Here is a 21,152-nt window from a genome sequence, read left to right as displayed (position 1 = left end):
GCCCGAACGTCCCAGTCAGACACAACTAGACTCGGAGTTTCACTCGATATACGACTAACACATGCGCGCGACCATTTATACACCTACGAAATACACGCGCGGGGCAACGACTATGTGCGAGAGAACAAAAATACGATAAACTACTATATTTTCAATTATTTACGTCTCCTTCTAACCGAGTTTTTCAACTTTGCACGCAACGTCTACGAGTAAACGGAGCAATGAAACGATTCAACTTGTTATTAGAAAATTTCGACTATTTTGTCGAGGAAATGCGTACCACCCCTATTCGTTGATGAAAATCGTCGGGCTTTCCAAGAATCGGTGGTATTCGACGTCGCGCGTCTTCTCGATGCTACGGCGAGTTTGGGAAGGATTCGAAACGACTTCGGATCCATCAACGTGTGCGGTTTCTCCCTCGACGAAAAGAGGGGGAGGGAGAGGGAGAGGGTAATACTACCGGTAATGGGCGGTGGTGGTGTCGGACTATCGATACCTATATCCGCCTCTGACCCGGTTTTCGTTCTAGCTCCTGTTCAGCGTCTACCGGCTCTATCGAGAAGGTGACAGCATGAACGCGACCAACGGCACGCAAGGTGGACCAATTTAACGATCGATCCCCGACCACCTGATTTTCTCAGTCGTCTTCAAAGTGTTCTAAGTGGAACGTGCTATCCAACGGTCGAATCTCTTTATTCCTTTTATATCTACAAAATGGTATTTCAATGTACCAAAGAGAGAGAGAGAGAGTACCTTTCAACGAGCATACCGTCAAAGAGCAACACGTGAATAATAGTCAGAACGTTAACAGCCGTTTTTAAGTACTTTACCCTGACTGTCGTTGGTAACAAAAAACCAAAGGGGAAGGGAAAAAAGTGGATGACCTCGTTAAATTACATGGGACGCGTGAAATACTTGCATCGCAAATCGTTCTCGCGTGAGTGAATGAGTGAATGCGTGCGTGCGTGCGTGCGCACGCCCCGTTTAAACGCGACGAGCCGATGGGCAAAGAAGGATGCAACCAACGGATGCATCGCACCCCTCCCCCCCGCCCTTTTCGAAGCTGCCTCTTTAATTCCGCAGTTATTCGACTCGTCGTGCCGAATATCTTTAAAGCTCTTCTCGCGTGGGATTATTCGAAGAAAACTTGGATTCCCTTTGCGAACTTGTACGCGTTAATGATCCTCAAAGTTATTTCAATAAGTTCATATTTTTAATACTGCGAGCAATTAAATCGTTCATTGAAATTCTTCGTCTCCGTGTTATCTTATGATATTAAAAATAAGCCATTATATTTTTCATTTATTCGCTAACTATAATGAAATATATTATACTCGTTGGATAATGTCAAATAATTTGTCTAAAATATCGTCCAAACCATTGTATCTCTGTTAAAAGTTGAATTTCGTTTGAACGAGAACGTTTAAGCGCTCATAATAAATCGCTTTGACGCTGATTTACCTCGAAAGCAGCGTCTCCATTCATCGTCGACTTATTAATTCACGCTTCATTATCGCGCAACATGTCGGTATTTCGTGCATGTAACGTCAGAGTTTGTCAGGAAACAGTCGAGCCATTCATTCGACTAGCACGGTTTCTTTGCTACCAACCACGTATTCTTCTCCCGATGATATCGATACGAAAAGACTTATGAGTTCTGTCGCATTCTGCGAGCTAGTGGATAACGAGTGTGGGTATCGCGATTAAAGGGGATCAAAATCAATTAAAAAGTTTTTCTTTTTTTTTTCTTTTTTATCATTTGTAACTTTTCGGATAATCCTTGTTCTTTACTCACTCGAAAGTATTAAAGTAAAGGATTAAACGATTCGGAGTCTAAATTATTTTTGGTATCATCTTTTGCTTCGGATTTCTTCATTTTTTTTTGGTCATCTTTCTCCTTAAGAAGTTCCTTTCCTTTTTCTTACCTGAAACAGAATAATGTTTGTTCGTTAGTATACCAGTTACCAATGTATATTTTTTATTCGCAAATTAAGAAGGTAAATGGCAGGTAGCAACGTAATGGGTAAAATCGATATTACAAAAGTGACGTGCAAGAAAGGAATAACGTAAAAAAAAAAGATGATTGCTCGATATTACGAATCGTCGCGCGACATACACTTGTCGTTTTATTATTGACCCACATCGGACAATTTCCTTAATATCTTTCCAACCTGAAGTGGTATTCGTTCTAACGAATTGTTGCATCCTTAAGAAAATAGATTCTTATCGAAATAGAACAAGGTTGTTGTTCTATGCGTCTTACTCGAGTATTCCAAATCATTCGGCTGGATACTTTTTGAATATTTCAAAGTGTATACGTCTGGTAAATAATATTTTAAATAGCCTGATTTAGTTGAACGCGAATTGACGTTAGTTTGCCTGCGTGTTGCACGAGCGCGATAATGATTTTTCCTCGTATCGAAACGTTTGCTCGTACGTTGTGCAAGTTTTTTGAAAAATCGATCAATATTTTTTAAGTAGGATACTACTTTAACAACGATTGATGCAAAAGTATTATATAGTATTTAGTTAAATCGATTACGTTGCAAAACGACGATTATTCATCGTAGATTCGAGCCAATAAACAACTTGTCATTTCATTTATATATCGTTTATGAGTGTACTCGAAAGCTAACGTTTTCCTGTTTGCCAAATCTTTTTACGATCCGCTTACTACTATTGGGATACCATCGGCCGTTAGTCGTGAACTAAAATCAATAAGAAACTAGCTAACTATCTTTTAACAGTAAGAAGCATGTTTGCTAGGACTACATAACTGTTTTTACCAAGAATATTTCTAACGTACCGACAGAGCACGTTATTCAGTACCGACCGAAGAAAAAAAAGAGATAAAATATTATTTATCCGCTCTTCTTTCCGATGCACCGAGATAATTTTTTGTTTGTTTTTTTATATCGCAATTAATTCCTCGTTCTTTTTTTACTATTTGTCTTTATAGATACTCGGGGAAGAAAAAAAAAAAGAACAGAAAAATACTCTAATTAATTCTAATCGTCGGAAGTTTCTTTTATAAAAGATTTAAAGTCTCCCCTTGTTGTCGCGATTAATCAGATTGCTCGTAATTAACGATTAATAGCTGCGGCTAGGAAAAAGGAAGACAGACAGATTATCGAAAGTGTTAGGGAAAGTAACGAATAAGGAAGAGGAGAAAGGAATGATAGAGTAATCTTGTTTTATCTTTATACGGATGATAGACGAATTCGTTTTGGCAGCAACTATGCGCTTCGTTGGAAGACTGCTAATCCGTGATGCGATGGAAACCTCGTAAAGTCCCCTCCGGTATCGAACTGCGTGCTACTGTCTCTTCTTCTATCGATGGAAATCGATAGTCTTCGTCCCTTTCCTCGTGCAACGCGACAAATCTACACTTTCGCTCAGGGATGAGCGGTAAACCGACAGACGACGACCCGACCACCCGTCAGATCGGTATCCTTTAATATCTTTTCGAATCGAAGCTTTAGAGTTATCCAAACATTAGGGTAAATCCTTTTAAAGGAAACTTATTCTTTAGTAAAATAACTGGAGTTTATAAGTTATTTATTAAAACAAATATGCTATCCGGTTTTTATTAATGAACCGGGCATCGCAAAGAACAAGTTAATATCTACCGATTTATCATCTAGGATATTTTTATTCCGATTGAAAGTCTTGTCGATAATATATTCGTGTTTGGGCGTTGCTGGTCGTTCTTCGGATTATGTGTACAGCATCGTGAGTACTCACGCGACGAGTGACGTCATCGACATTTACGTAATTCATAGCGAAATGCAACGAGAATGAGGAAGAGAGAGAGAGAGAGAAAAAAAAATAAGGCGGATGAACGCCATCTCGGAAAAAAGCTTGGATTATTTTATCAATGAAGACAACGATATATCGTTCGAGTTCTTATTAACCAATTCGAGTATGATTATCTTAAGAATTGGAGTAGGAATTGGATGTGATCGTTTAATCATTTTGTTAGATGAAAGTTACAAAGAATAATATCCAAGTGCATCGTTAAGCAAGTTTGGTATAAAATAAAAGATCTTTCGCATGAAACGGATCTTTCATGAGATCAGGTTTTATACGAGTGCCACCAGGCTAGCATTATTTCTCAAGAAAACAGAGGTGAAAGCCTTACAGTGCTAATCCAGTTGTCGTTAATTGCACCGGCCGTGGTATTGCGCTAAGTTCATTTTCCGACCTACCATTCTTAGGACAGTATCCTCATAAATATTATTAGGTTAAAAAGATAACAATTTATGCGCATACGCGTAATAAATTTTAATATCAATAATTAGTTTGTCATCTGCGAATTTATTTGATCGTCAATTTGGATATTTTTTAATGACTAAAATGATACTCTCGAATACTTTTTTCTTACCATGAGATTTAGATTACGATACTTTTACATTCTTGACAAGCATGCATTCGCACATGCAATGCATATGCGAGTACTTGCTTACCATTAAAGTAAGAGTTTGTAAAATCGTAATATCGTTTTGGATAGGAGGAAAAAGAAAACAAGACAAGATATTTTTATATCGGATCGTGGGGAATTAGTCGAACGCAAAGGAAAAGGTGACACGTTGCTATTTTTGGAGAGACAGACTGTGCCGGGCCGATACCTGTTTGCGAACTCGCTAGTTTTCATTATACACGTTTGCTATAATGCGAGCAAACTCACTTGTCGAGGATGCTAATTCCCGCAAGATTCTATCTTCCAGTATTTTTATTTTCTACACTTTCTTCCTTCCATTTGAACTATTTTCTTTGCTCTTTCAGTTTGATTTATCGATGATACTTCAAAAAGTTTATCTTCCGCTGATTGCTCGGCTCGATTGAAATGCTAACGGTTACAAACGTTTTTTAAATTGACTTTTACGAGTTGTACACTCGTATTGAAAATATTTCTCTATTAATAAATAGGGAATAAGAAAGAAACGTAAAGAAAAAATAAAAAGATTCGCGTTGCAAGTTCTTCCCATTTAAAAGCAATCTCTTTTTTGTGGCAAATGAAGCGTCCAACGTGAAACGAAGACGAAGACGACGACGACGATTCGGTCGATTAATTCGGTAACCTGGTATTATCGGTAAGTCGATAGAGCGCATAGATAATTCTACACCAGCGATCAGTTACGCTTCATAATAAGTATCCACATAAGACGGTACTTAAGACTTAGGTGTGCCCTCGAAGATCATTTTCGACGAATTATATAGATCAACTTAAATATAATAATTATAAGCATAACAAAATATCCGTGACCGAACTAACCAAATGATCGTTTAGAACTATTAACGAATTATTAACGCATGTGCGTTAACCAAAACTCTTACGATACTTTGAACTTTGACATCAATGAATAACGATGAAAGTTGGATTGCTAGTCGTTAATAATCCGCGATAATAAGCTAACGTTAGTCGCGACGTTGTTATAGCATAGAGGGGGTTTGCGTCTCCATCTCGAATTTTCAATTAAACACACCCCTCTTTTCTTGCAGCAGACGCATCCGCGCGTTCGCATCCGCGAGACTTACAGGATTTTTCATTTCTTCGAGAGTTGTTTGCTTGCAACCCTCCACTTAAGTCTACCCAAGTAACTCCATTTTGATTACGCTTTAACTAACGCAGTCGTCTGTATTTTTGTTTCGTCTTTCTTTTTTCCTTCTCTTTACTTTACGTTTTTATTTTATAGCTTTGTATTTCTCATTAGTCGCATTGGTGCTTCGTCGAGTGGTCTTTTAATTTTTCTTTGTTATCGCACATACTTTTCATTGAAAATATTATGCAACATATACGAGGGGTTCGATCTTTTCGTACGACAAGACGCCTGGACTAGTTGCAATTTTCTTCTTCGAGGATAATAATGTTAATGTTATAATAAAACAATAGATTTATCCAAGAGAAGCGAGCGAAAACGCGAAGAAGCTAGCAGGGATGCTGCGCGACGACGCGCCGGTTTTATTATCGATTTCAATGTCTGGCGTTCCTGCTAGAGTCCTCTCTCTTCTCCGCAACCTCCCTCGCCCTTTCTAACTTCGACCCCTCGCCTTTTATTCAGCCTTTGTACGCACCCTTCTTTCTACGCCCACGTGCATAGACTTCGTACTTTACGTACGTTGGATTCGTATGCTTTTTACTGCATCCTCCTCTTCCCATATGTGCTGCATAGCAGGAACGTTTTAAGGCCAAAACGCTTTTTTCTGTATTTTTCTTTTAATGTCTGCGATCAAAATTCATATTCCGATCCCCAACCCAACCCTCCTCCGTCCTCTCTTAAACGGATGGTATATTAGGTTGTCCCATAAGTTCTTTTCGCGCTATGTATGACTTTTGTCTAGAAGGTAATAGAACAGAACGATTCATATATATAACACGGTAAATATGAATCTTAAACGATAAATATCGTCTATTGAAGTCGCATCAAAAAAATAGAAGGAACTTATGGGACAACTTAATAGATAAGACGAATTATCAAAATTACAAACCCTGACTCGTGTGTACGTAAGACTTGCGATTTGTGTAAATTTATAATGCTCGATGATTCCGCTCGGCGATGTTTAGCTCTGCGAATCTAATCATATACGTTGTAATTCTCGTGGTATGATGTCATCGATTACCATTGCCAAAGTTAATCATGACGACGTCACCTCATTGGGACCGTCATTGGGCATGGTTGCTAATGTAAGGGGTGCAGGAAAAGAAAATAGGTCACACTTCATCAATCTGTCATACGTGATGTCATCAAGGCCAATTCTATCATCAAATCTTGCACTTATTGTTAGTGGTCGTTAACATTTTAAGTTGATATTAATGTTGTTTAACGTAAAAACCGAGATTGCATACTTGAGAAATTAATTAGACGAAAATTGATGTGGGTGAAAAATGTTATTAATATTTTGATTTTATATCTCATGTAAGTGATATTAGATTGCTACTGTTGCATAGGCGTCTACGCAACTTTTCTTAACGTGTGTGTGTGTGCACGTGCAAATTTCATGTAAATGTCGTGTCCTCCATCGAATGCTAATTACCATCACTGACACTCGACCGTTATCACGTTTTCTTTCCACGTCAAACTATAGCACTGGTTACAATAAAAACTTAATTACCACGACTAACAACTTATACACGAGATTCTTGCATCGTATAGCCGTGTAATGCGACCGGAAGTTACAGTAATACGCTGTTAAACGCACTCCTTTAACGTGTAAGTAAGAATACTAATTGTAAGATACTTTTTAAAGTGAAACTTCCTAAGCAAAGTTAACGATAATATTTTATTAAACGACATGAAAAGAGAGGAAGAGAGAGTGAAATAAAATCCACAATTGATCGACAGTTGAATGAGATTATAGAAGCTTTTAGATTAGTATTGTGTATGTATGTATGTGTGAGATACGTTAAAAATGTATATAGTAATTAAAATGCACCGAATATATAAATTCAATGTATTATTCTCTTCGAAATCCACCGTTGAACCGAGTCATTGTCCTCTGTTAAAGTTTTTTTGGTGAAAGTTGTTTACAGGATTTTCCGAACGTTATAATTCATCTAATAAATATAATTTAAGATTATAACGCTCTGATTTAGCATTTTTTTAAAAAAACGATATTACTTTATTAGAGCGGGTGGGGGACGGCTGATAAAAAAGAAATGCTGTTTTAAAAAAAAAAATGCTGAATTAGAACGTTATAATGTTAAATTTTATTGATTAATTTTATTGATTTTCTTTTATACACGTGCGCAACGTTCGGAAAGTCATATAAACAACATTTAATAAAAGTAATTTTCTAGAGGACAACGGCTCAGTCTAACAGGAGACTTCAAAGAGGACGGTACATAGATCGTATACACCTAGCTTTTAGACAACAACAGACACTTCTATCGATTATTTAATAATTATTTTAATTTTCTAATACATTCTTCTTATATTTTAATTTGTTTTAACACATATATATTGGTTTAAATATTACATTACGTATTAACGTATTTTAAATAGAAAATAATGTTGCATCGATTAATTAAAAATTATTATAATGCACTAATGCACTCTTTTTATGTTATAGCAGAATTTTACTCTCGAAGTCATCACTGCCCAGAAGCTTGAAATAATTACATAAAATAAATAAAAATACTAAAATCATAACGTTTTATTCTTAAATTTTATTAAATAGGTTTATTATTCTTTTTATACACGTGCTCAACGTTCGGAAGGTCCTGTCAACAACTTTCACTAAAAGAACTTCAACAGAGGACAATGACTCATTTCAACGGCGAATTTCGAAGAGGACGGTACTCCGGGCGTATATTCCGTGCTTTTAAACAACGCTACACGTTTCCTTCGATTGATTAACAATTTTTTAATACTCTAACACACTCTACTTATATTTTAGATTATTTAGACACATATATGTACTAGTATAAGCATTACATACTTTAAATATTAAATAATTTCGATGGGATATTCTTTTCGATGAAAATTTCTCCCTTTCGAAGTCACCTCTGCACAGGAACGTTCAAACAAATGTACATTAATTTAAATAATTACCTGATTAATTTAACAGTACCTGACTAATCATAAATTTCAGTTGAATATTTTCATTTAATAAACGATATCCGATCGAAAAATTGTTTAATATTCGAATGATATTAATAGATATTTAGAAACAAGGGATTGATTATACGACCAATGCTTTCATTGTTTTGTATTGCGAAAAAAGACAAAAGCTTAGATTTATTCATTAATTAGATATCTCATGAATGGTCACGTTGTTATAGTTATTCTAAAAAAATATGAAAGAATAATTGTAATTGTTTTGATAATAATTGTTTAGCGCGAGAAAAGAAAAAACCGTAAGAAAATAAAAAAAGCCAAGATTATCCGGTTGGCAGGATAGACAAGGAGATACGGATTTAACGCTGATGTAATCATCGGTGCGCCAACGATCGGATCGTTATCGGCACATGCGGTTGTTAAACTGCTAAAGAGGACATACCAAGTGAGAGAATTTCTTTAATCCATGCAGTAGAACTTAGCGTAGCACGGTTTTCCAATTGCCGACGGCAGGTTGTCGTTTCATCGTTCGAGTACAAAACCAAAAGGAAAGTTTTTTCTATTTTAGTTAAATTTCTTTAGAGTTGTGCAGTAAACCTGCTATGGAAAGTAACGCGCGACACGGGGACAGCAATAGGATTACGATCCAAATGTGGTGTAAATCGTGCACTTTGATGTCGTTTAAGGAAAATGCAATGCGAGTTATGCGTATGTATATCGAATGGAATACGATTTAGAATGAAACCAAAAATTTATTGCGTAACGTTCTTTTTCTTTCGATGACACTAATACTTATTTTCAAATATTTTTTCAAAAGGGATAGTTAAAAACACCGAGACAAGGCTGGTGTACCTTAATCTATACCAAAGAACTTATTTCAATGAAATTACATTGAAAACTTACAGCAAACTATTTGTCAAAAATATATTGCAACCAGGTAATTGATTAATCTCACGAGTTTTGGAATACGCGTAACGTTCCGTTGTTTTTTAGCGACTGAAGTTGTTTCTTTGGCATTAAGGAGAGTAGAAGATGATGCAGTCAAGGTCTAGCGTTTAGATTGTCAATCCGGACTGGATTATTCACCACGATATTGCATAATCTCTCGCTGGCATTGGTACTACTTTCGAAAATAGCTGTGAGCTCCTCTTCCGATTCCGTGCGTCATTTATTTTCATCGTTGGATTCTCATATTATTAAGGTGTAGTATTTTATTCGGTTTACTTTTTTACAAACTTAATATTTATTTATGAAGTAATCGTGCATCCGTTGTTCTACGAAATAGTTTTCCAATTATTTTCGAATTACTTTGGTCATCGTAAATGGTCGGCAATTATTTACATTCAAACCAAAGTTATAAATAATTTAATATCGCGGAATTAACTGGTTAACGTTGAGAAATATTGACCCGTGATTTAATCTCGTAATGATAAACTAGAAAATAATCGAAGTTAGCGGAGTTAGAGTTCATAGAATTAAACGTGAAACTTGATCAATTATTTGATACTGATTTTAATGAAGCGAAACTGTTGGAAATATTTAACAGAAGTTCAAGCTAACGTGCCATGGTTGTATCATTCGAATCCAACCTCGTATGTTTGAATCCGTATGACCCTTCTCTAGAAAAAGATAAAACTAGAGAAAGAAGCTTTCTTAGTAACGATTCCGTACAAGTAGCAGATAATCAGGGATGCTGTGTGGGTGCATCTTAGAACGTAGTAGACGGGATTGAAGAGAGTTTTCTCTTCTTTTTCAACACGTTCTTTCTCGTGGTCGTTCAATTTGAAAAGCTTTACCGGTCGCTGAACTTGCGCTTCTCCCGTCTGTTCCTTCTCGTATCGTCGTCGTCGTTATACTGTCCACTTTTCCTTCTACAATAGTTAGTAGACGAGCTGATACAGCTTACGAAGAGTATAGGAGAGGTACTCGTTAATAGGCCAAACGCGATTGATCACGTGCCGGAACGTTGGAATTTTAGCTAAGCCTCTCCTATCGGAGTGCGCTTGTCCAGTTCGTTGGAATTACTTCTACACGCGCACCATACGCGCAAAGTTTTTTTTATTATTCGTTCGTTAGGAGGACTTATGGAGAAATGTTGAATTAACCTGATACGATAAATGTTCGAGAAATTTGTCGTAACTGTATACGCCAAATTTTTGTTTTGTAGGATTATTAAGAGATTATTATTCAGGAATTTGTTTGAATTGTAGCAAGTCTATGAGATGACATTTTAGTAGCGATGAAAAATATGTTGGGGGACAGGCAGGCATTGGACGTAGTTCTTTAAAGAAAATAACCTTGACCCATACTCGTGCACTTATACCATGTTGGATGCGCACATCGTAATGAATCATTAAAGTGGGGGGATGGGAGAGTCGTTTGTGAAAAAATGTTTCTTATATTTTCTTTCTTTTTCGTCATTCATTTCTTTGTCGACTACCCGTATCCCTGCTATTATCTAATTAAGGAGTAAATTAAAGATTAAATTGGACGTCGATTGAGATGTATCACCGAAATCGTTAAAATATCATTGATATAGCCTAAGTTAAAGAGAGTAGCCAACCGGAAGCGTCGATCAAATTGCGGATGTCAAATCGAGCTTAGTCGCGTCGTCGTTCCATTTATGGTTTCGGAGGGTCTTCCGATTAAGGTCGCGGGACCCATCATCGATGTTCAGTCACGGCAATTCTGCAATTATACGCCTACAAACATCGTGACTTCGTTGACGTTCCTTCATTTTTCTAATTGGTTAACGATGATAATTTTTCCTTTACTTTAATTCGTATACTCATTTTTCTTATATGTAAGTACCTAATCGCAGATGTCGAGAAATAAATATAATTTGTATAACGATCAAGCACGATGCATCGAGGAAAATCGTATCCATTTGCGAACGTAGCGTCCGAAGAAAAAGAATGCGATTGCAATCTATCCTTGTAAGACCTTGACAGCTCGTTCAAGGGACGCCAGCTTTTATTTGATTTCACGGCCGAGGGCATGCTAGGGTTTAATGTACGAAAATGAAAAGAAGATACGCGAGTTGAATCATTTTATTGATATTATTTCAACGAAATTGATGCAACGATTCATTTTTATTAAACGAATAACATTCGGATAGTTTTGAAAAGATCGTATTTCTCATCTCTCTCTTTCTCTCGTAAACCGTAGCCTTGATCTTTTCTCAATCGTAAACTCGCAAAATTAATAGCCGTGATAACGATCAGTATCGTTTGGTGTAGGTTATCTATACTACGCGTATGTAAGTATGTTATTTTCTTTCGCGTGATTTTAATCGCGATTCGTTGCGGCAACTCACGATAGTTGGAGGACAATTTTTACTACCCGACACGAAGAAGAAAGGTATAAAGTTTCGTTGGGACACGTTGAACGTTTAGTCGTCGTTTCAAACGAATACCGCTATAATCTGATCTAACGTAAGAGGAAAGAATGCGTCACGCATTTCCCATCTCACGTTCGCGAGAACAATGAGCTTCGAAGAAAAAATTATGCAAAGTAAATTAGGTGCGTTTGAGAAGATGAAATAATCAGTATCCAAAGAAACTGCAAATATCAAGCATGCGTGGTAACATTTTCTCAATGCTTCGAGAGAGTTCAACGACCTCTTAAATGTAAAGAACAATTCATTACTTTGTTCGTAAAAATAAAATGACGTGTTAACGGATTATTGAATTATTAAAAATATACTCGCGTTTGTGTACATTTAGGCAACGTCTGTATAATAATCAGTAGTCAATAATATGTTAAACTAAATAATATAATTAAAAAGTTTCTCTACGTTTCCAGTAAGGCCAATCGATCGTATGAATGGAGTATCTTTAATTGGATGCTAATTTATTCCCAGACGACACTCACTTTTACTGCTAATTATTTAACCGTAAGATTATTCACGAAACGTAATCGAAAACGTAACGATTTAGATATAATTGCGTGTCGTAATTTAAATATCTTTATTTGATATCTCGTTTTAAATTAATGTTCATAGAAAAAAAAATATATACATATATATTTTTTCGTTAAAGAATGCAGCATGTAATAAATTATGGCGTCGAGCTGTTCATTGACTGACTTTTTCTTTTTCGTTTTATTCTTTTCTCTAACGTCACAAGCGAATGTTATGTAAAATAGTCTCATTGTCAGACTGTAAAACTTATTTTATTTTCAAATTACGAAGCAAAAGTATAAGAAATAAATGTGTACCGAGGATTTACATGAAAAATATCTTATCGTAGAATTTTTAACGATTTTAATTTAAACTTGGAGTGCATTCTCGTTTATATCTTTTAAAAATATCTTTATCTGCGTGTATAATGTGTTTAGATTTTATACGTGTGTAGTGTATGCGTTTAGATACGTACAAGGTATACGATTTCTATATCAAAGAGAAAAGTTTTAAATCTAATTTACCGTAATATCATAATGCATTTAATACCAAAAGATAAAGCTAAGCCGATTTCGTGGTATTTATTGCAATATTTACGTTGAACGTGTTTATCATTAGAGGTTTATATTTAGAGAGTTAACTTATCACGAGCATCGATCGATTCGCTTAGATAGAAGTAAAACTAGATTGAAGGATGCAATTTTGCGGAGAATTTATTTCTCGCGCAAAATACTTTTTTAAAAATGAATGAAACAACACGGAACACTCGTAGTAGCTATACCTACGAATAAAATTTGTACGAACGTAAACAACCCTTAACATCTATTCGCGGCTATTTCGGTTTCGTCCCCAATTTCTCATCTTATTTATCAGATTTCATAAACCCATTGATAGAGAGCATGCTTGAACGTTGGCGGGGATGTTAAAAAAATCTATTTTTCAATATTTTCCGTGATATCACGGACAGCAGCCAAAATGGCGGAGGCGCGGCTTCCGACCAATCAGCAAGTATTCTCTCAACGTATACACACAAAAGCCGCGATGAATGAGAGGAAAACGTCAAAAAGAGGGTGCTCTAATGTAAGCCCTACTTACGAATAAAAAAAGAATAAAAAGAAAGGGATATTCTTACTTTTGTTAACTTGCAGAAAAAGAAAAAGAGATGTTGCCAACCTGTTCGAGATGTCGAATCGTCGTCCTGTTGCAGCCTCTTGGATACTGCCTCCTCTTTCGTTGGATTCGTTTGGATATCTGTCATATTTTTTGATTAAATTTTTTTCTTTTTTTTCGTTCGATTGTATAATCAAAGTGTTTGAATGTTTACACTAATTATCGTTGCAGTTGTCTTTACGTTTACGATTTTTTATTAGCGCACTTCTTAAATCAAAAATTTCGTATAGCTGAAAATTGAGTTTAAAGCGAAGACAAAAATACGGAAGAAGAATGATCTATCATCAGCCGAGATTAGAATAGGTGGAAGAAACGCGCGACACTTGCGACGCGTTTGAACTGACTGTCCCGGGTGCCTACTTGCCGGGCAAAGCTATTACTCCATCCCGGAAATGTCCGAAGTCAACCGAACTCGTATAACGCGTATACGAAGGTAACGTTTACGACACGAGATTTGTCGATGTTGCGCGAATGATCTTTTGGCGGGAAAAAGAAGAGAGAGAAATACTCTTTACTCATTTTTTCTCAACTTCCTCTTGTAAGTTATCGTATCCTATATAGGTATTTCATATATTTATAATTTATAAGCCAACTAGTCCAAATATACTAGATAAAATATATCTAATGACTGTTATAATGAGGAAAACTATGGAAGTTCCTGCTGTCTTTAAATGTTTTTACTCTAATTGTGTGCAAAGAAGAATTTCTATTGAAGATAAGCTTCGTATATAATTCATTTTTCCATATATATTTGATTAAATTCAGCTCCAGCTATTTTTCCTTTATTTTAGAAGTGATATATATTATTAGTCATAGACTTACGATGCTCTGGATCTAACGATAAAAGGGTGGCGGCCATTACTGATTTGATTCCTCTATAACAGCATTTGCTATTAGCTGTAAATATACATTTGTTGCCTAAGCTATAACTGACAGATTATTATAATCAATATGACAGGGATTACATTTAAACTTTTATTTTTTGCAGTCCCCGAGTCACGAGGAATGTAGTTTATTAAAGTAACAATACGAAGTATGTAACTGAAAACCGATCGTTTCGTTTAAAGTTTGTACAAATCTGTTAAAATATGACCCCAAGACGCGAGATCGCGTTTATGCGTCTTTTTAGGTTATAGTATAAATTATTTAAACAGCGATTGTCTTTTTTTTATCCTTATTCTTCATATATATATATTAAATACTTTCTCTCGATAATCGATTGATCTTCGTTTCCTGTTCTGGGTCATCCTAAGGATTTATGTGAGATGTTACTTCTTTTTTTTCTTATATATATATATATTTGTTTTTTTGAAAATCTTTTTTTTGGTCATTTTTCCTGTTTTTTTTTTTCAAATGAATTTTATACGGAAATGTGAAGAGGTGTGCGATCGGGTCGACCGAGCGATGAATTAACAAGGGATGAAGAGCGTGATGAGAAATTATGATAAACGCATCGTCCTTCGCTGATTCGTGGCTTCGAAAGATCATTGCCGAAGAATCGAAGAAAGAAATTGTTGGTATTTATCACTAGTCTTCTTCTCTTTCGCACAATCTGCGAAGGAACGCTGAAAAGGGATCGTATTTAATATTAAAATAAATCTTTTAATATTTTATCTTATTTTAAATTTACATAACATAATTGAGAAGACGGATTTGCGATACTTAATGTAGGATTTACATATCCCTGACGTGGACCCCTTTTCCCTGCCCCTCCTAGTCAACTTTTATTTTTTTTATTTTTATAATCATTGACGTTTGTTCAATCCGTCGTGTCAATTGGCAAAGACGATTACACATATTAATATTATTTTCACTTATTCGTATACGTACGTCACTGTAAGCATTAAAAAAAAATATAAAATTTGCACAATTGGAAGTAATAAAAATTGTTTTGGTTTAGGACAAGCACAGATTAAACATAGACAAATAATTCGTGTGCGATATGGCGTTACTTTAGCCACACGAATTATATTACACATGTAAAAAAGAAGAAGAAGAATAAGAATAAGACATGGATAGATTGAGTTAAAAGAAAGAAATGCATTTAATTAAGCGTTTCTCTTGTATTCAATTATTTCGTAATAATCGTGAATCGTGTTAGAAAATGCTCGATGCTTCGGGAATCCTTCCTGAAACACATACACAATGTGTGAATTCACTTCGCTTGAATTTCGATCGAGGTAATATTTTATTTCTTGGCCCAGAAACGATGGTATTGTTGGAAGTGAGGGAGTACGCGAGGGAGCAGAGAGGGAACCGAGAGGGAACTGAGAGGGAACTGAGAGGGATGGGGGTTAGAGCATTAACTACACTCGATTCACTGATCTTACTTACAAACCTGAAGTACTCGTACGTGTTTTTGTGCGAGAAACGAGTTATCGATTTCAGCATCCCTGTGGCGCTGCAAACATGCGTCCTATAAACTGTTTGATGTACGTGACGAGACAAGGCGAAATAAAAGCGATGACAGTTTTTTCATGAGAAAGTAAAAAACGAAGAAATAGACGGATAGAGACAATAGACGAAACGAAGAAGCGTAGGAGGAAGAAGTGGGAGAAGAAGAAGAAGAAGAAGAAGAAGAAGAACAGGAAGAGGAAGTGATAGAAGAAGAAGCGAGAAAACGAGGACGCGTCTACTAGACGAGGACACTTACGATCGATGACCTCACTGTACCAATGGCATCCGGACAGCTTACAAAAGCACCATCATCTTCTTCAAGAACGCTGTGAAATACAAATAAAACATGGACGTTTCAAATGACGGACAACATATGGCGATCGAGCCCGCCGAACTGGGGTGGATGGATTTCTTTTGCTTTTTTCTTTGCTATTTCTTTTACAAATCACGTTATACTTCCATGTTGTCCGAACGTTTTGGCTCCCGCTACAAATGATTTGTCCTTCTATATTCTAATTAGAAATAATCGTGCGGCTATGTGTTCTACGTGGTAAGGAAAATGGGGTCATTCATTTGTGGGGGCGTTGGAGTGGCAAGTTAATTGCCTATTGATAGATCAATTCTAAATTTTATTTGGGGACGTTATATACTGGGGGTAACAAAACAATTGGTTGGACAATCATTTAATTGGATTTTTTTTGTACGTGCTTTGAACGTAAATACTTTCACACTAACGTGACTCACTAACAATTAGATGCAGGTATTCTAATTTTATCTTTTTCTTTCTTTCTCTTTCTAATCGGGAAGATGCATTCAAATGTGATACGTCAAAGATTTCTGTTTACTTACGAGTATAAGGGATGAAACCATCGTCGTCCTCTGGATCCATGCAATCCTTTAACACCGTCTCGACTTCGGCATCGGTAAGGCGTTCACCTGTCGCGATATTTATAAGTATATAATTACGATTCTAAAAGAAACCAAGAAAAGAAATATTTGAAATCGACAAGCAATTGGTGGAATCGTACCGAGCGTGAGTAGCGTATGGGACAATTCGGCGGCTAACATGGTTCCATCTTCTTGCTTGTCGTAAAGTTTGAGACACTCGACGAAGTCTTCGAAAACACCCTGTTCCTTGTCTTTTTTGCACTGACTGAAGATTGGCAAGAACTCGTCAAGTTTCATTATCTTCTCGCCTTTTTTTTTGGTACCGCCAAGTTTTTCAATCGTCGCATTTGTTGGGTTGAGATTCAAGGCTCGTAAAACGTTTCCAAGATCGATCGCGTCGATGGAGTTGCTACCATCGGTATCGTAGATGGAGAACGCGAATTCTGCTTCTATTTCGTAACGAATGCAACGACGAAAGATGATTGATTATTCGTGCAACTCATTAGCAAATAAAATATCCTAATGCGAACGAACAAATGTGATTCCCAATATAAGAAAATTATTTGCCAAACGTATAGCACGATGTTTTAAGACAATTATAGTGAAATACTAATAATAATGATAGAGCTACATTTTAAAGTATCGCACACCCGTTTAGAAATAAATGTTCGAGTCTTCTCTTAAACTAAACGGGAAATACGAAATTTGGGTTAATATCATCCTGTAAGAGATACTAAGCGCGTATCAGGTTCAAAAGTCTAAATCTATTTTAAGTACGAGCATATATCCCCACCCTAGGAACCGATTCAAGAACTCCCTGGTTAAACTAGTGGGTCAAATTACCCCCGCCGAACCATATAAGAACACCCTGCCGACTATTTTTGACATCTCGATACTCTATTCGAAGATCTTTGCTTTGCTTCTTTACTGACACGCGCTTGATTACGTAACGATATGATATTTGCCCGACATATTGGCCAATATTACGGAAGCTTATTTTCTTTTTAACGAAACCATCCGGATATTGCTCAATGTTCATTTCGAGTAGCCTAAAATTAACGCCCCGATTTCGTTAACGTTCGAACGAATAATCTCTATTATATTTTACCAACAAAAGTTCAACGCTTGTTCGTCCTAATTTTTATCTCATTTTTTTGTAAGCTCAACGATTTCATGTTAAAGAGAATTTTCAAAAGTTACGCGACAAAGTAGATTAATTTAGTCATATTACGAAAGTTACTCGTCGCGATAAAGAATTCTGTTTACATATCTTTTTTTTTTCCAACAGATTAATTATATTTTAAAATCCTTAATTAAAATCCTTGAATTACTCACTCTCGACGTCTTTGGAGCTTAGGTCTGCCTGCAAAATAAAACACAAATGTTTGTTAATGGATTACCAATTAAAGAATACATTTCACGAATTGGTGGAATTTTGCAATTATCGCAAAATCAGGAGAGAACGATTTGAGTTATGGAAAAAAGAAAATAAGAAAAGAAAAATAAAAAAAATCATTCGTTAAATAGAAAATCGAGAATGATCGACGGATCGAGGAGATAGTACGAGCTCACCATTATAGATTGATCTGGTGCTTCTATGGGATGATGCTGATCAGACGAAGGTAGAAACAGAAGTGGTACCGGGTGTTACCAAATTTATTCATTTTATTTCTGCAGATGTCGCTACGATCGGGATACACGAGAAAGATCATGCTGAAACTAAGTCATCTTGACGAAGAAGAGAGTCATCGGCAACGTTGCGGTCCAAAAACAGTTCGAGGAGGAACCCTGTGCCACGAATGTTCTTCCTACTACGATAAATGGTTTTCAACAGCGGTATTCTCGACGTTCTGTCAGGGTTGCCAGATCTGTAGGCTGTTGAGACGTTAACAATACAGCAAAATGAAAATACACCTATACCAATTTCGATATGACCTTCGATGCACAGGAAGCTAACGGGAATTTTATTTTAAACTTTTAGACGGAGCTTTTATTTCACCATTAGAACACCAGGCGTTCTACGATTGTTGTACAAATTTATTTTATTTACATGCTCATGGGGAAGATTTGTATGCGTGTGTGTTTGCGTGTGCGAGAGTATCAGAAAAATGATCATAGAAAATGACGATACAATATTCTTACAAAAAAAAAAAAAGAGAGAACAGAGATTGATGTAGGTATTTAAAAAAACAACAAAATTAGAATAATAAAGAATCTCTAGAAATCGTTTGGACACTTTTTAATTTCTATATTTTTCAGGGGGGGGGAGTTTCTTTTTTAACGCGACGCCTTGTCATCTCCTCCCTCGAAAAGTAATTCTGTCGCAGGACTATGCGATGATCAAACTGCTCGGTTATTTTTACTTGCTCGACACAACCGATCGACGCTGTGTTGGATCGTACCGAGCGTCGCTTCGTTACAAAATAATACTATCAGCAGAGATATACATATACCTCCGTGTGTGTGTGTGTATGTGTATGTGTACGTACAAAAAAAAATAAAGGAACGCAACCAAAAGTTGCATTTTTGTTCCCCCCAGATAAGGAAAGTAATTTTATCAATTCTTTCCACGTTTGAATCTCTTCAGGAAGAATCTTTTCAATCTTTGACCGAAGCTTTCCTTATTCTTCTTCTTCTTTTTCTTTTTCTTCGAATTGGTTTTCTCGTCGGTATCTTTAGTTTCAACGAAAAAATCATGAGATTCTTCGACCTCGTCGATTGAAATTCTTCGTTGCTGCGTTTGTTGATAGTCTGACGTATTTTCTTCTATGTAAACTTCGTCGAATGAAAGATTCCTCGAGGAAGAAGCACCCGACATCATCATGGACGATTTTAATTCTTCTCTATCATCGTCCACGTTGAATTGTCTAATCGATCGAGATTCCTCGGTAATACTATCGTGCGATCCTTCGGTATCTTCGATTATTCGAATCAATTTTTCTTCTTTTTCTTCCCAAGCAGCAATGTCTTCTTTGGATTTTTCGTCGTATATGTCAGCGTCGTTAGGATTTGTTATGGTCTCCTCGGTTACGGTCTCCAATTCTTCGATCATTCGATGCAATAAATTAGTGGATATTTTGGTGGCATCGTTAACACCAGGTTGATCTGTTTCTTTATTACAGGTCATTGATTTAGCTCGTTTCTTCTTCGATGATTCGGAATCAAATGCGATTGGTTCGACGTCACCTTGACCTTGGATGTCAGACATCTCAACGACGCTGATCGATGCGTTTTCGATAGACGTGTTATCGATGAAACACGCAGCACGTCTCGACTGTATCGATAAATTCAATCAAAATCACAATGGAATTTATTAATATTATATTTAAGATTATTACCTGACGTTGTTCCAAAACTGACATAGATGATGATAATAAATAAGACGTGTCACCGATTTGGACACCTCGTAGATCATGAATTGTATTTCCTATCAATTCTTTTTCATTCCTTCCTTTGTAATCTATAAATGTGTCACTGTGTTGCATATGAGTGTATGACACTTCTAAGAAAAATAAATTAACGCGAATAAGATTGTTTTTTTTTTATTACCAATCATATATAAAAATACGCGATATCAATGATTTTGTAGTACCTTTCTTGGATTGAAATTTAATTTGATCGAAAGCTTCCAATACAATCTGGTCTATTAATCCTCGTGCGAACGTCTCCACCATGTCTTGAGCCATTCTAGCTCGATCGGAAAATTATTATCGAATTTATGCGTTTGACAGATCATGAGACGTCCATTGATGATCGTCGTCTTGTATATTTCATCTAAATCAGCTATGTTCAAGTATCATAAGCAGCGAGTTCGGAATAATTAACAATTGAGTATCGTGTATGTTAATCAGCTGTTGATAGAAATCGATAAATGTGTACAATCGTTCATTATCTAATAACTTCATATTATATGCGTGATTTGAGATAAGAAAATAAAAAAATGAGATACGCATCTATCGCGATTACCTAATACCTACCATGTTGAGATATCAAATAATGATCGATTAATTTCCATTAAATGAGATGGTTGCATTCAAATGAAAAATAAAACATTTTGTTAAGGAAAAGGTTTGCTTTCGTATGGATAAAATATCAAAGAACGAATATAAACTATATGGACAGGATTAAAGCTTGCTACCTGGGTAAATGGGTTGGTACGAAGTTGGTAACGGAGACAAGCGTGCAGCGTAGGAAAGGGTGGGTCGAACCACCCATCCTCTTAGGAAAGTAGGGGTGGT

The 21,152-nt window shown here is 36.2% G+C and overlaps 3 protein-coding genes and 1 long non-coding RNA gene across 6 annotated transcripts in view; 1 reads left to right on the top strand and 3 right to left on the bottom strand.

Annotated features, from left to right (window-relative positions):
• LOC122513949 (microtubule-associated protein futsch) overlaps nucleotides 1–13,713 on the bottom strand; it is a gene marked incomplete at its 5' end in the record, with an annotated part of 30,863 nt that extends 17,150 nt beyond the window's left edge. The window contains one exon of the mRNA XM_043630487.1: nucleotides 13,633–13,713. Coding sequence (XP_043486422.1) covers nucleotides 13,633–13,713 — 81 coding nt within the window. The remainder of the gene's footprint in view (nucleotides 1–13,632) is intronic.
• Nucleotides 281–1,468, top strand: LOC122513985. The gene is made up of 2 exons (XR_006302919.1): nucleotides 281–462; nucleotides 530–1,468. It is a non-coding gene; the product is annotated as an uncharacterized LOC122513985 (long non-coding RNA).
• Nucleotides 13,631–18,588, bottom strand: LOC122513983 (myosin light chain alkali). Of its 3 annotated transcripts, none has more exons than XM_043630554.1 (6): nucleotides 18,487–18,566; nucleotides 18,250–18,277; nucleotides 17,055–17,363; nucleotides 16,876–16,962; nucleotides 16,283–16,352; nucleotides 13,631–15,194 (listed from the first exon to the last, which is right to left on the bottom strand). In XM_043630554.1, the coding sequence occupies exons 1-5, from the start codon at nucleotides 18,487–18,489 to the stop codon at nucleotides 16,321–16,323; spliced, it is 459 nt and encodes a 152-aa protein (XP_043486489.1). In that variant the 5' UTR covers nucleotides 18,490–18,566; the 3' UTR covers nucleotides 13,631–15,194; nucleotides 16,283–16,320. The 3 variants fall into 3 exon arrangements, with proteins under 3 accessions (XP_043486489.1, XP_043486488.1, XP_043486490.1); XM_043630555.1 differs by lacking the exon at nucleotides 13,631–15,194 and adding an exon at nucleotides 15,740–15,758; XM_043630553.1 differs by lacking the exon at nucleotides 16,283–16,352 and having other exon boundaries at nucleotides 18,487–18,588.
• Nucleotides 18,589–19,286: 698 nt separating this feature from the next.
• LOC122513984 lies at nucleotides 19,287–20,714 on the bottom strand. Its single transcript, XM_043630557.1, has 3 exons — nucleotides 20,507–20,714; nucleotides 20,253–20,416; nucleotides 19,287–20,188 (listed from the first exon to the last, which is right to left on the bottom strand). The coding sequence occupies exons 1-3, from the start codon at nucleotides 20,598–20,600 to the stop codon at nucleotides 19,472–19,474; spliced, it is 975 nt and encodes a 324-aa protein (XP_043486492.1). The 5' UTR covers nucleotides 20,601–20,714; the 3' UTR covers nucleotides 19,287–19,471.
• Nucleotides 20,715–21,152: the final 438 nt, after the last annotated feature.

The sequence above is a fragment of the Polistes fuscatus genome, unplaced genomic scaffold (genome assembly GCF_010416935.1).
Source record: "Polistes fuscatus isolate 324 unplaced genomic scaffold, CU_Pfus_HIC Scaffold13, whole genome shotgun sequence".
NCBI classification, from domain to species: Eukaryota; Metazoa; Arthropoda; class Insecta; order Hymenoptera; family Vespidae; genus Polistes; species Polistes fuscatus.
This window is presented reverse-complemented; position numbering and strand designations above follow the sequence as displayed.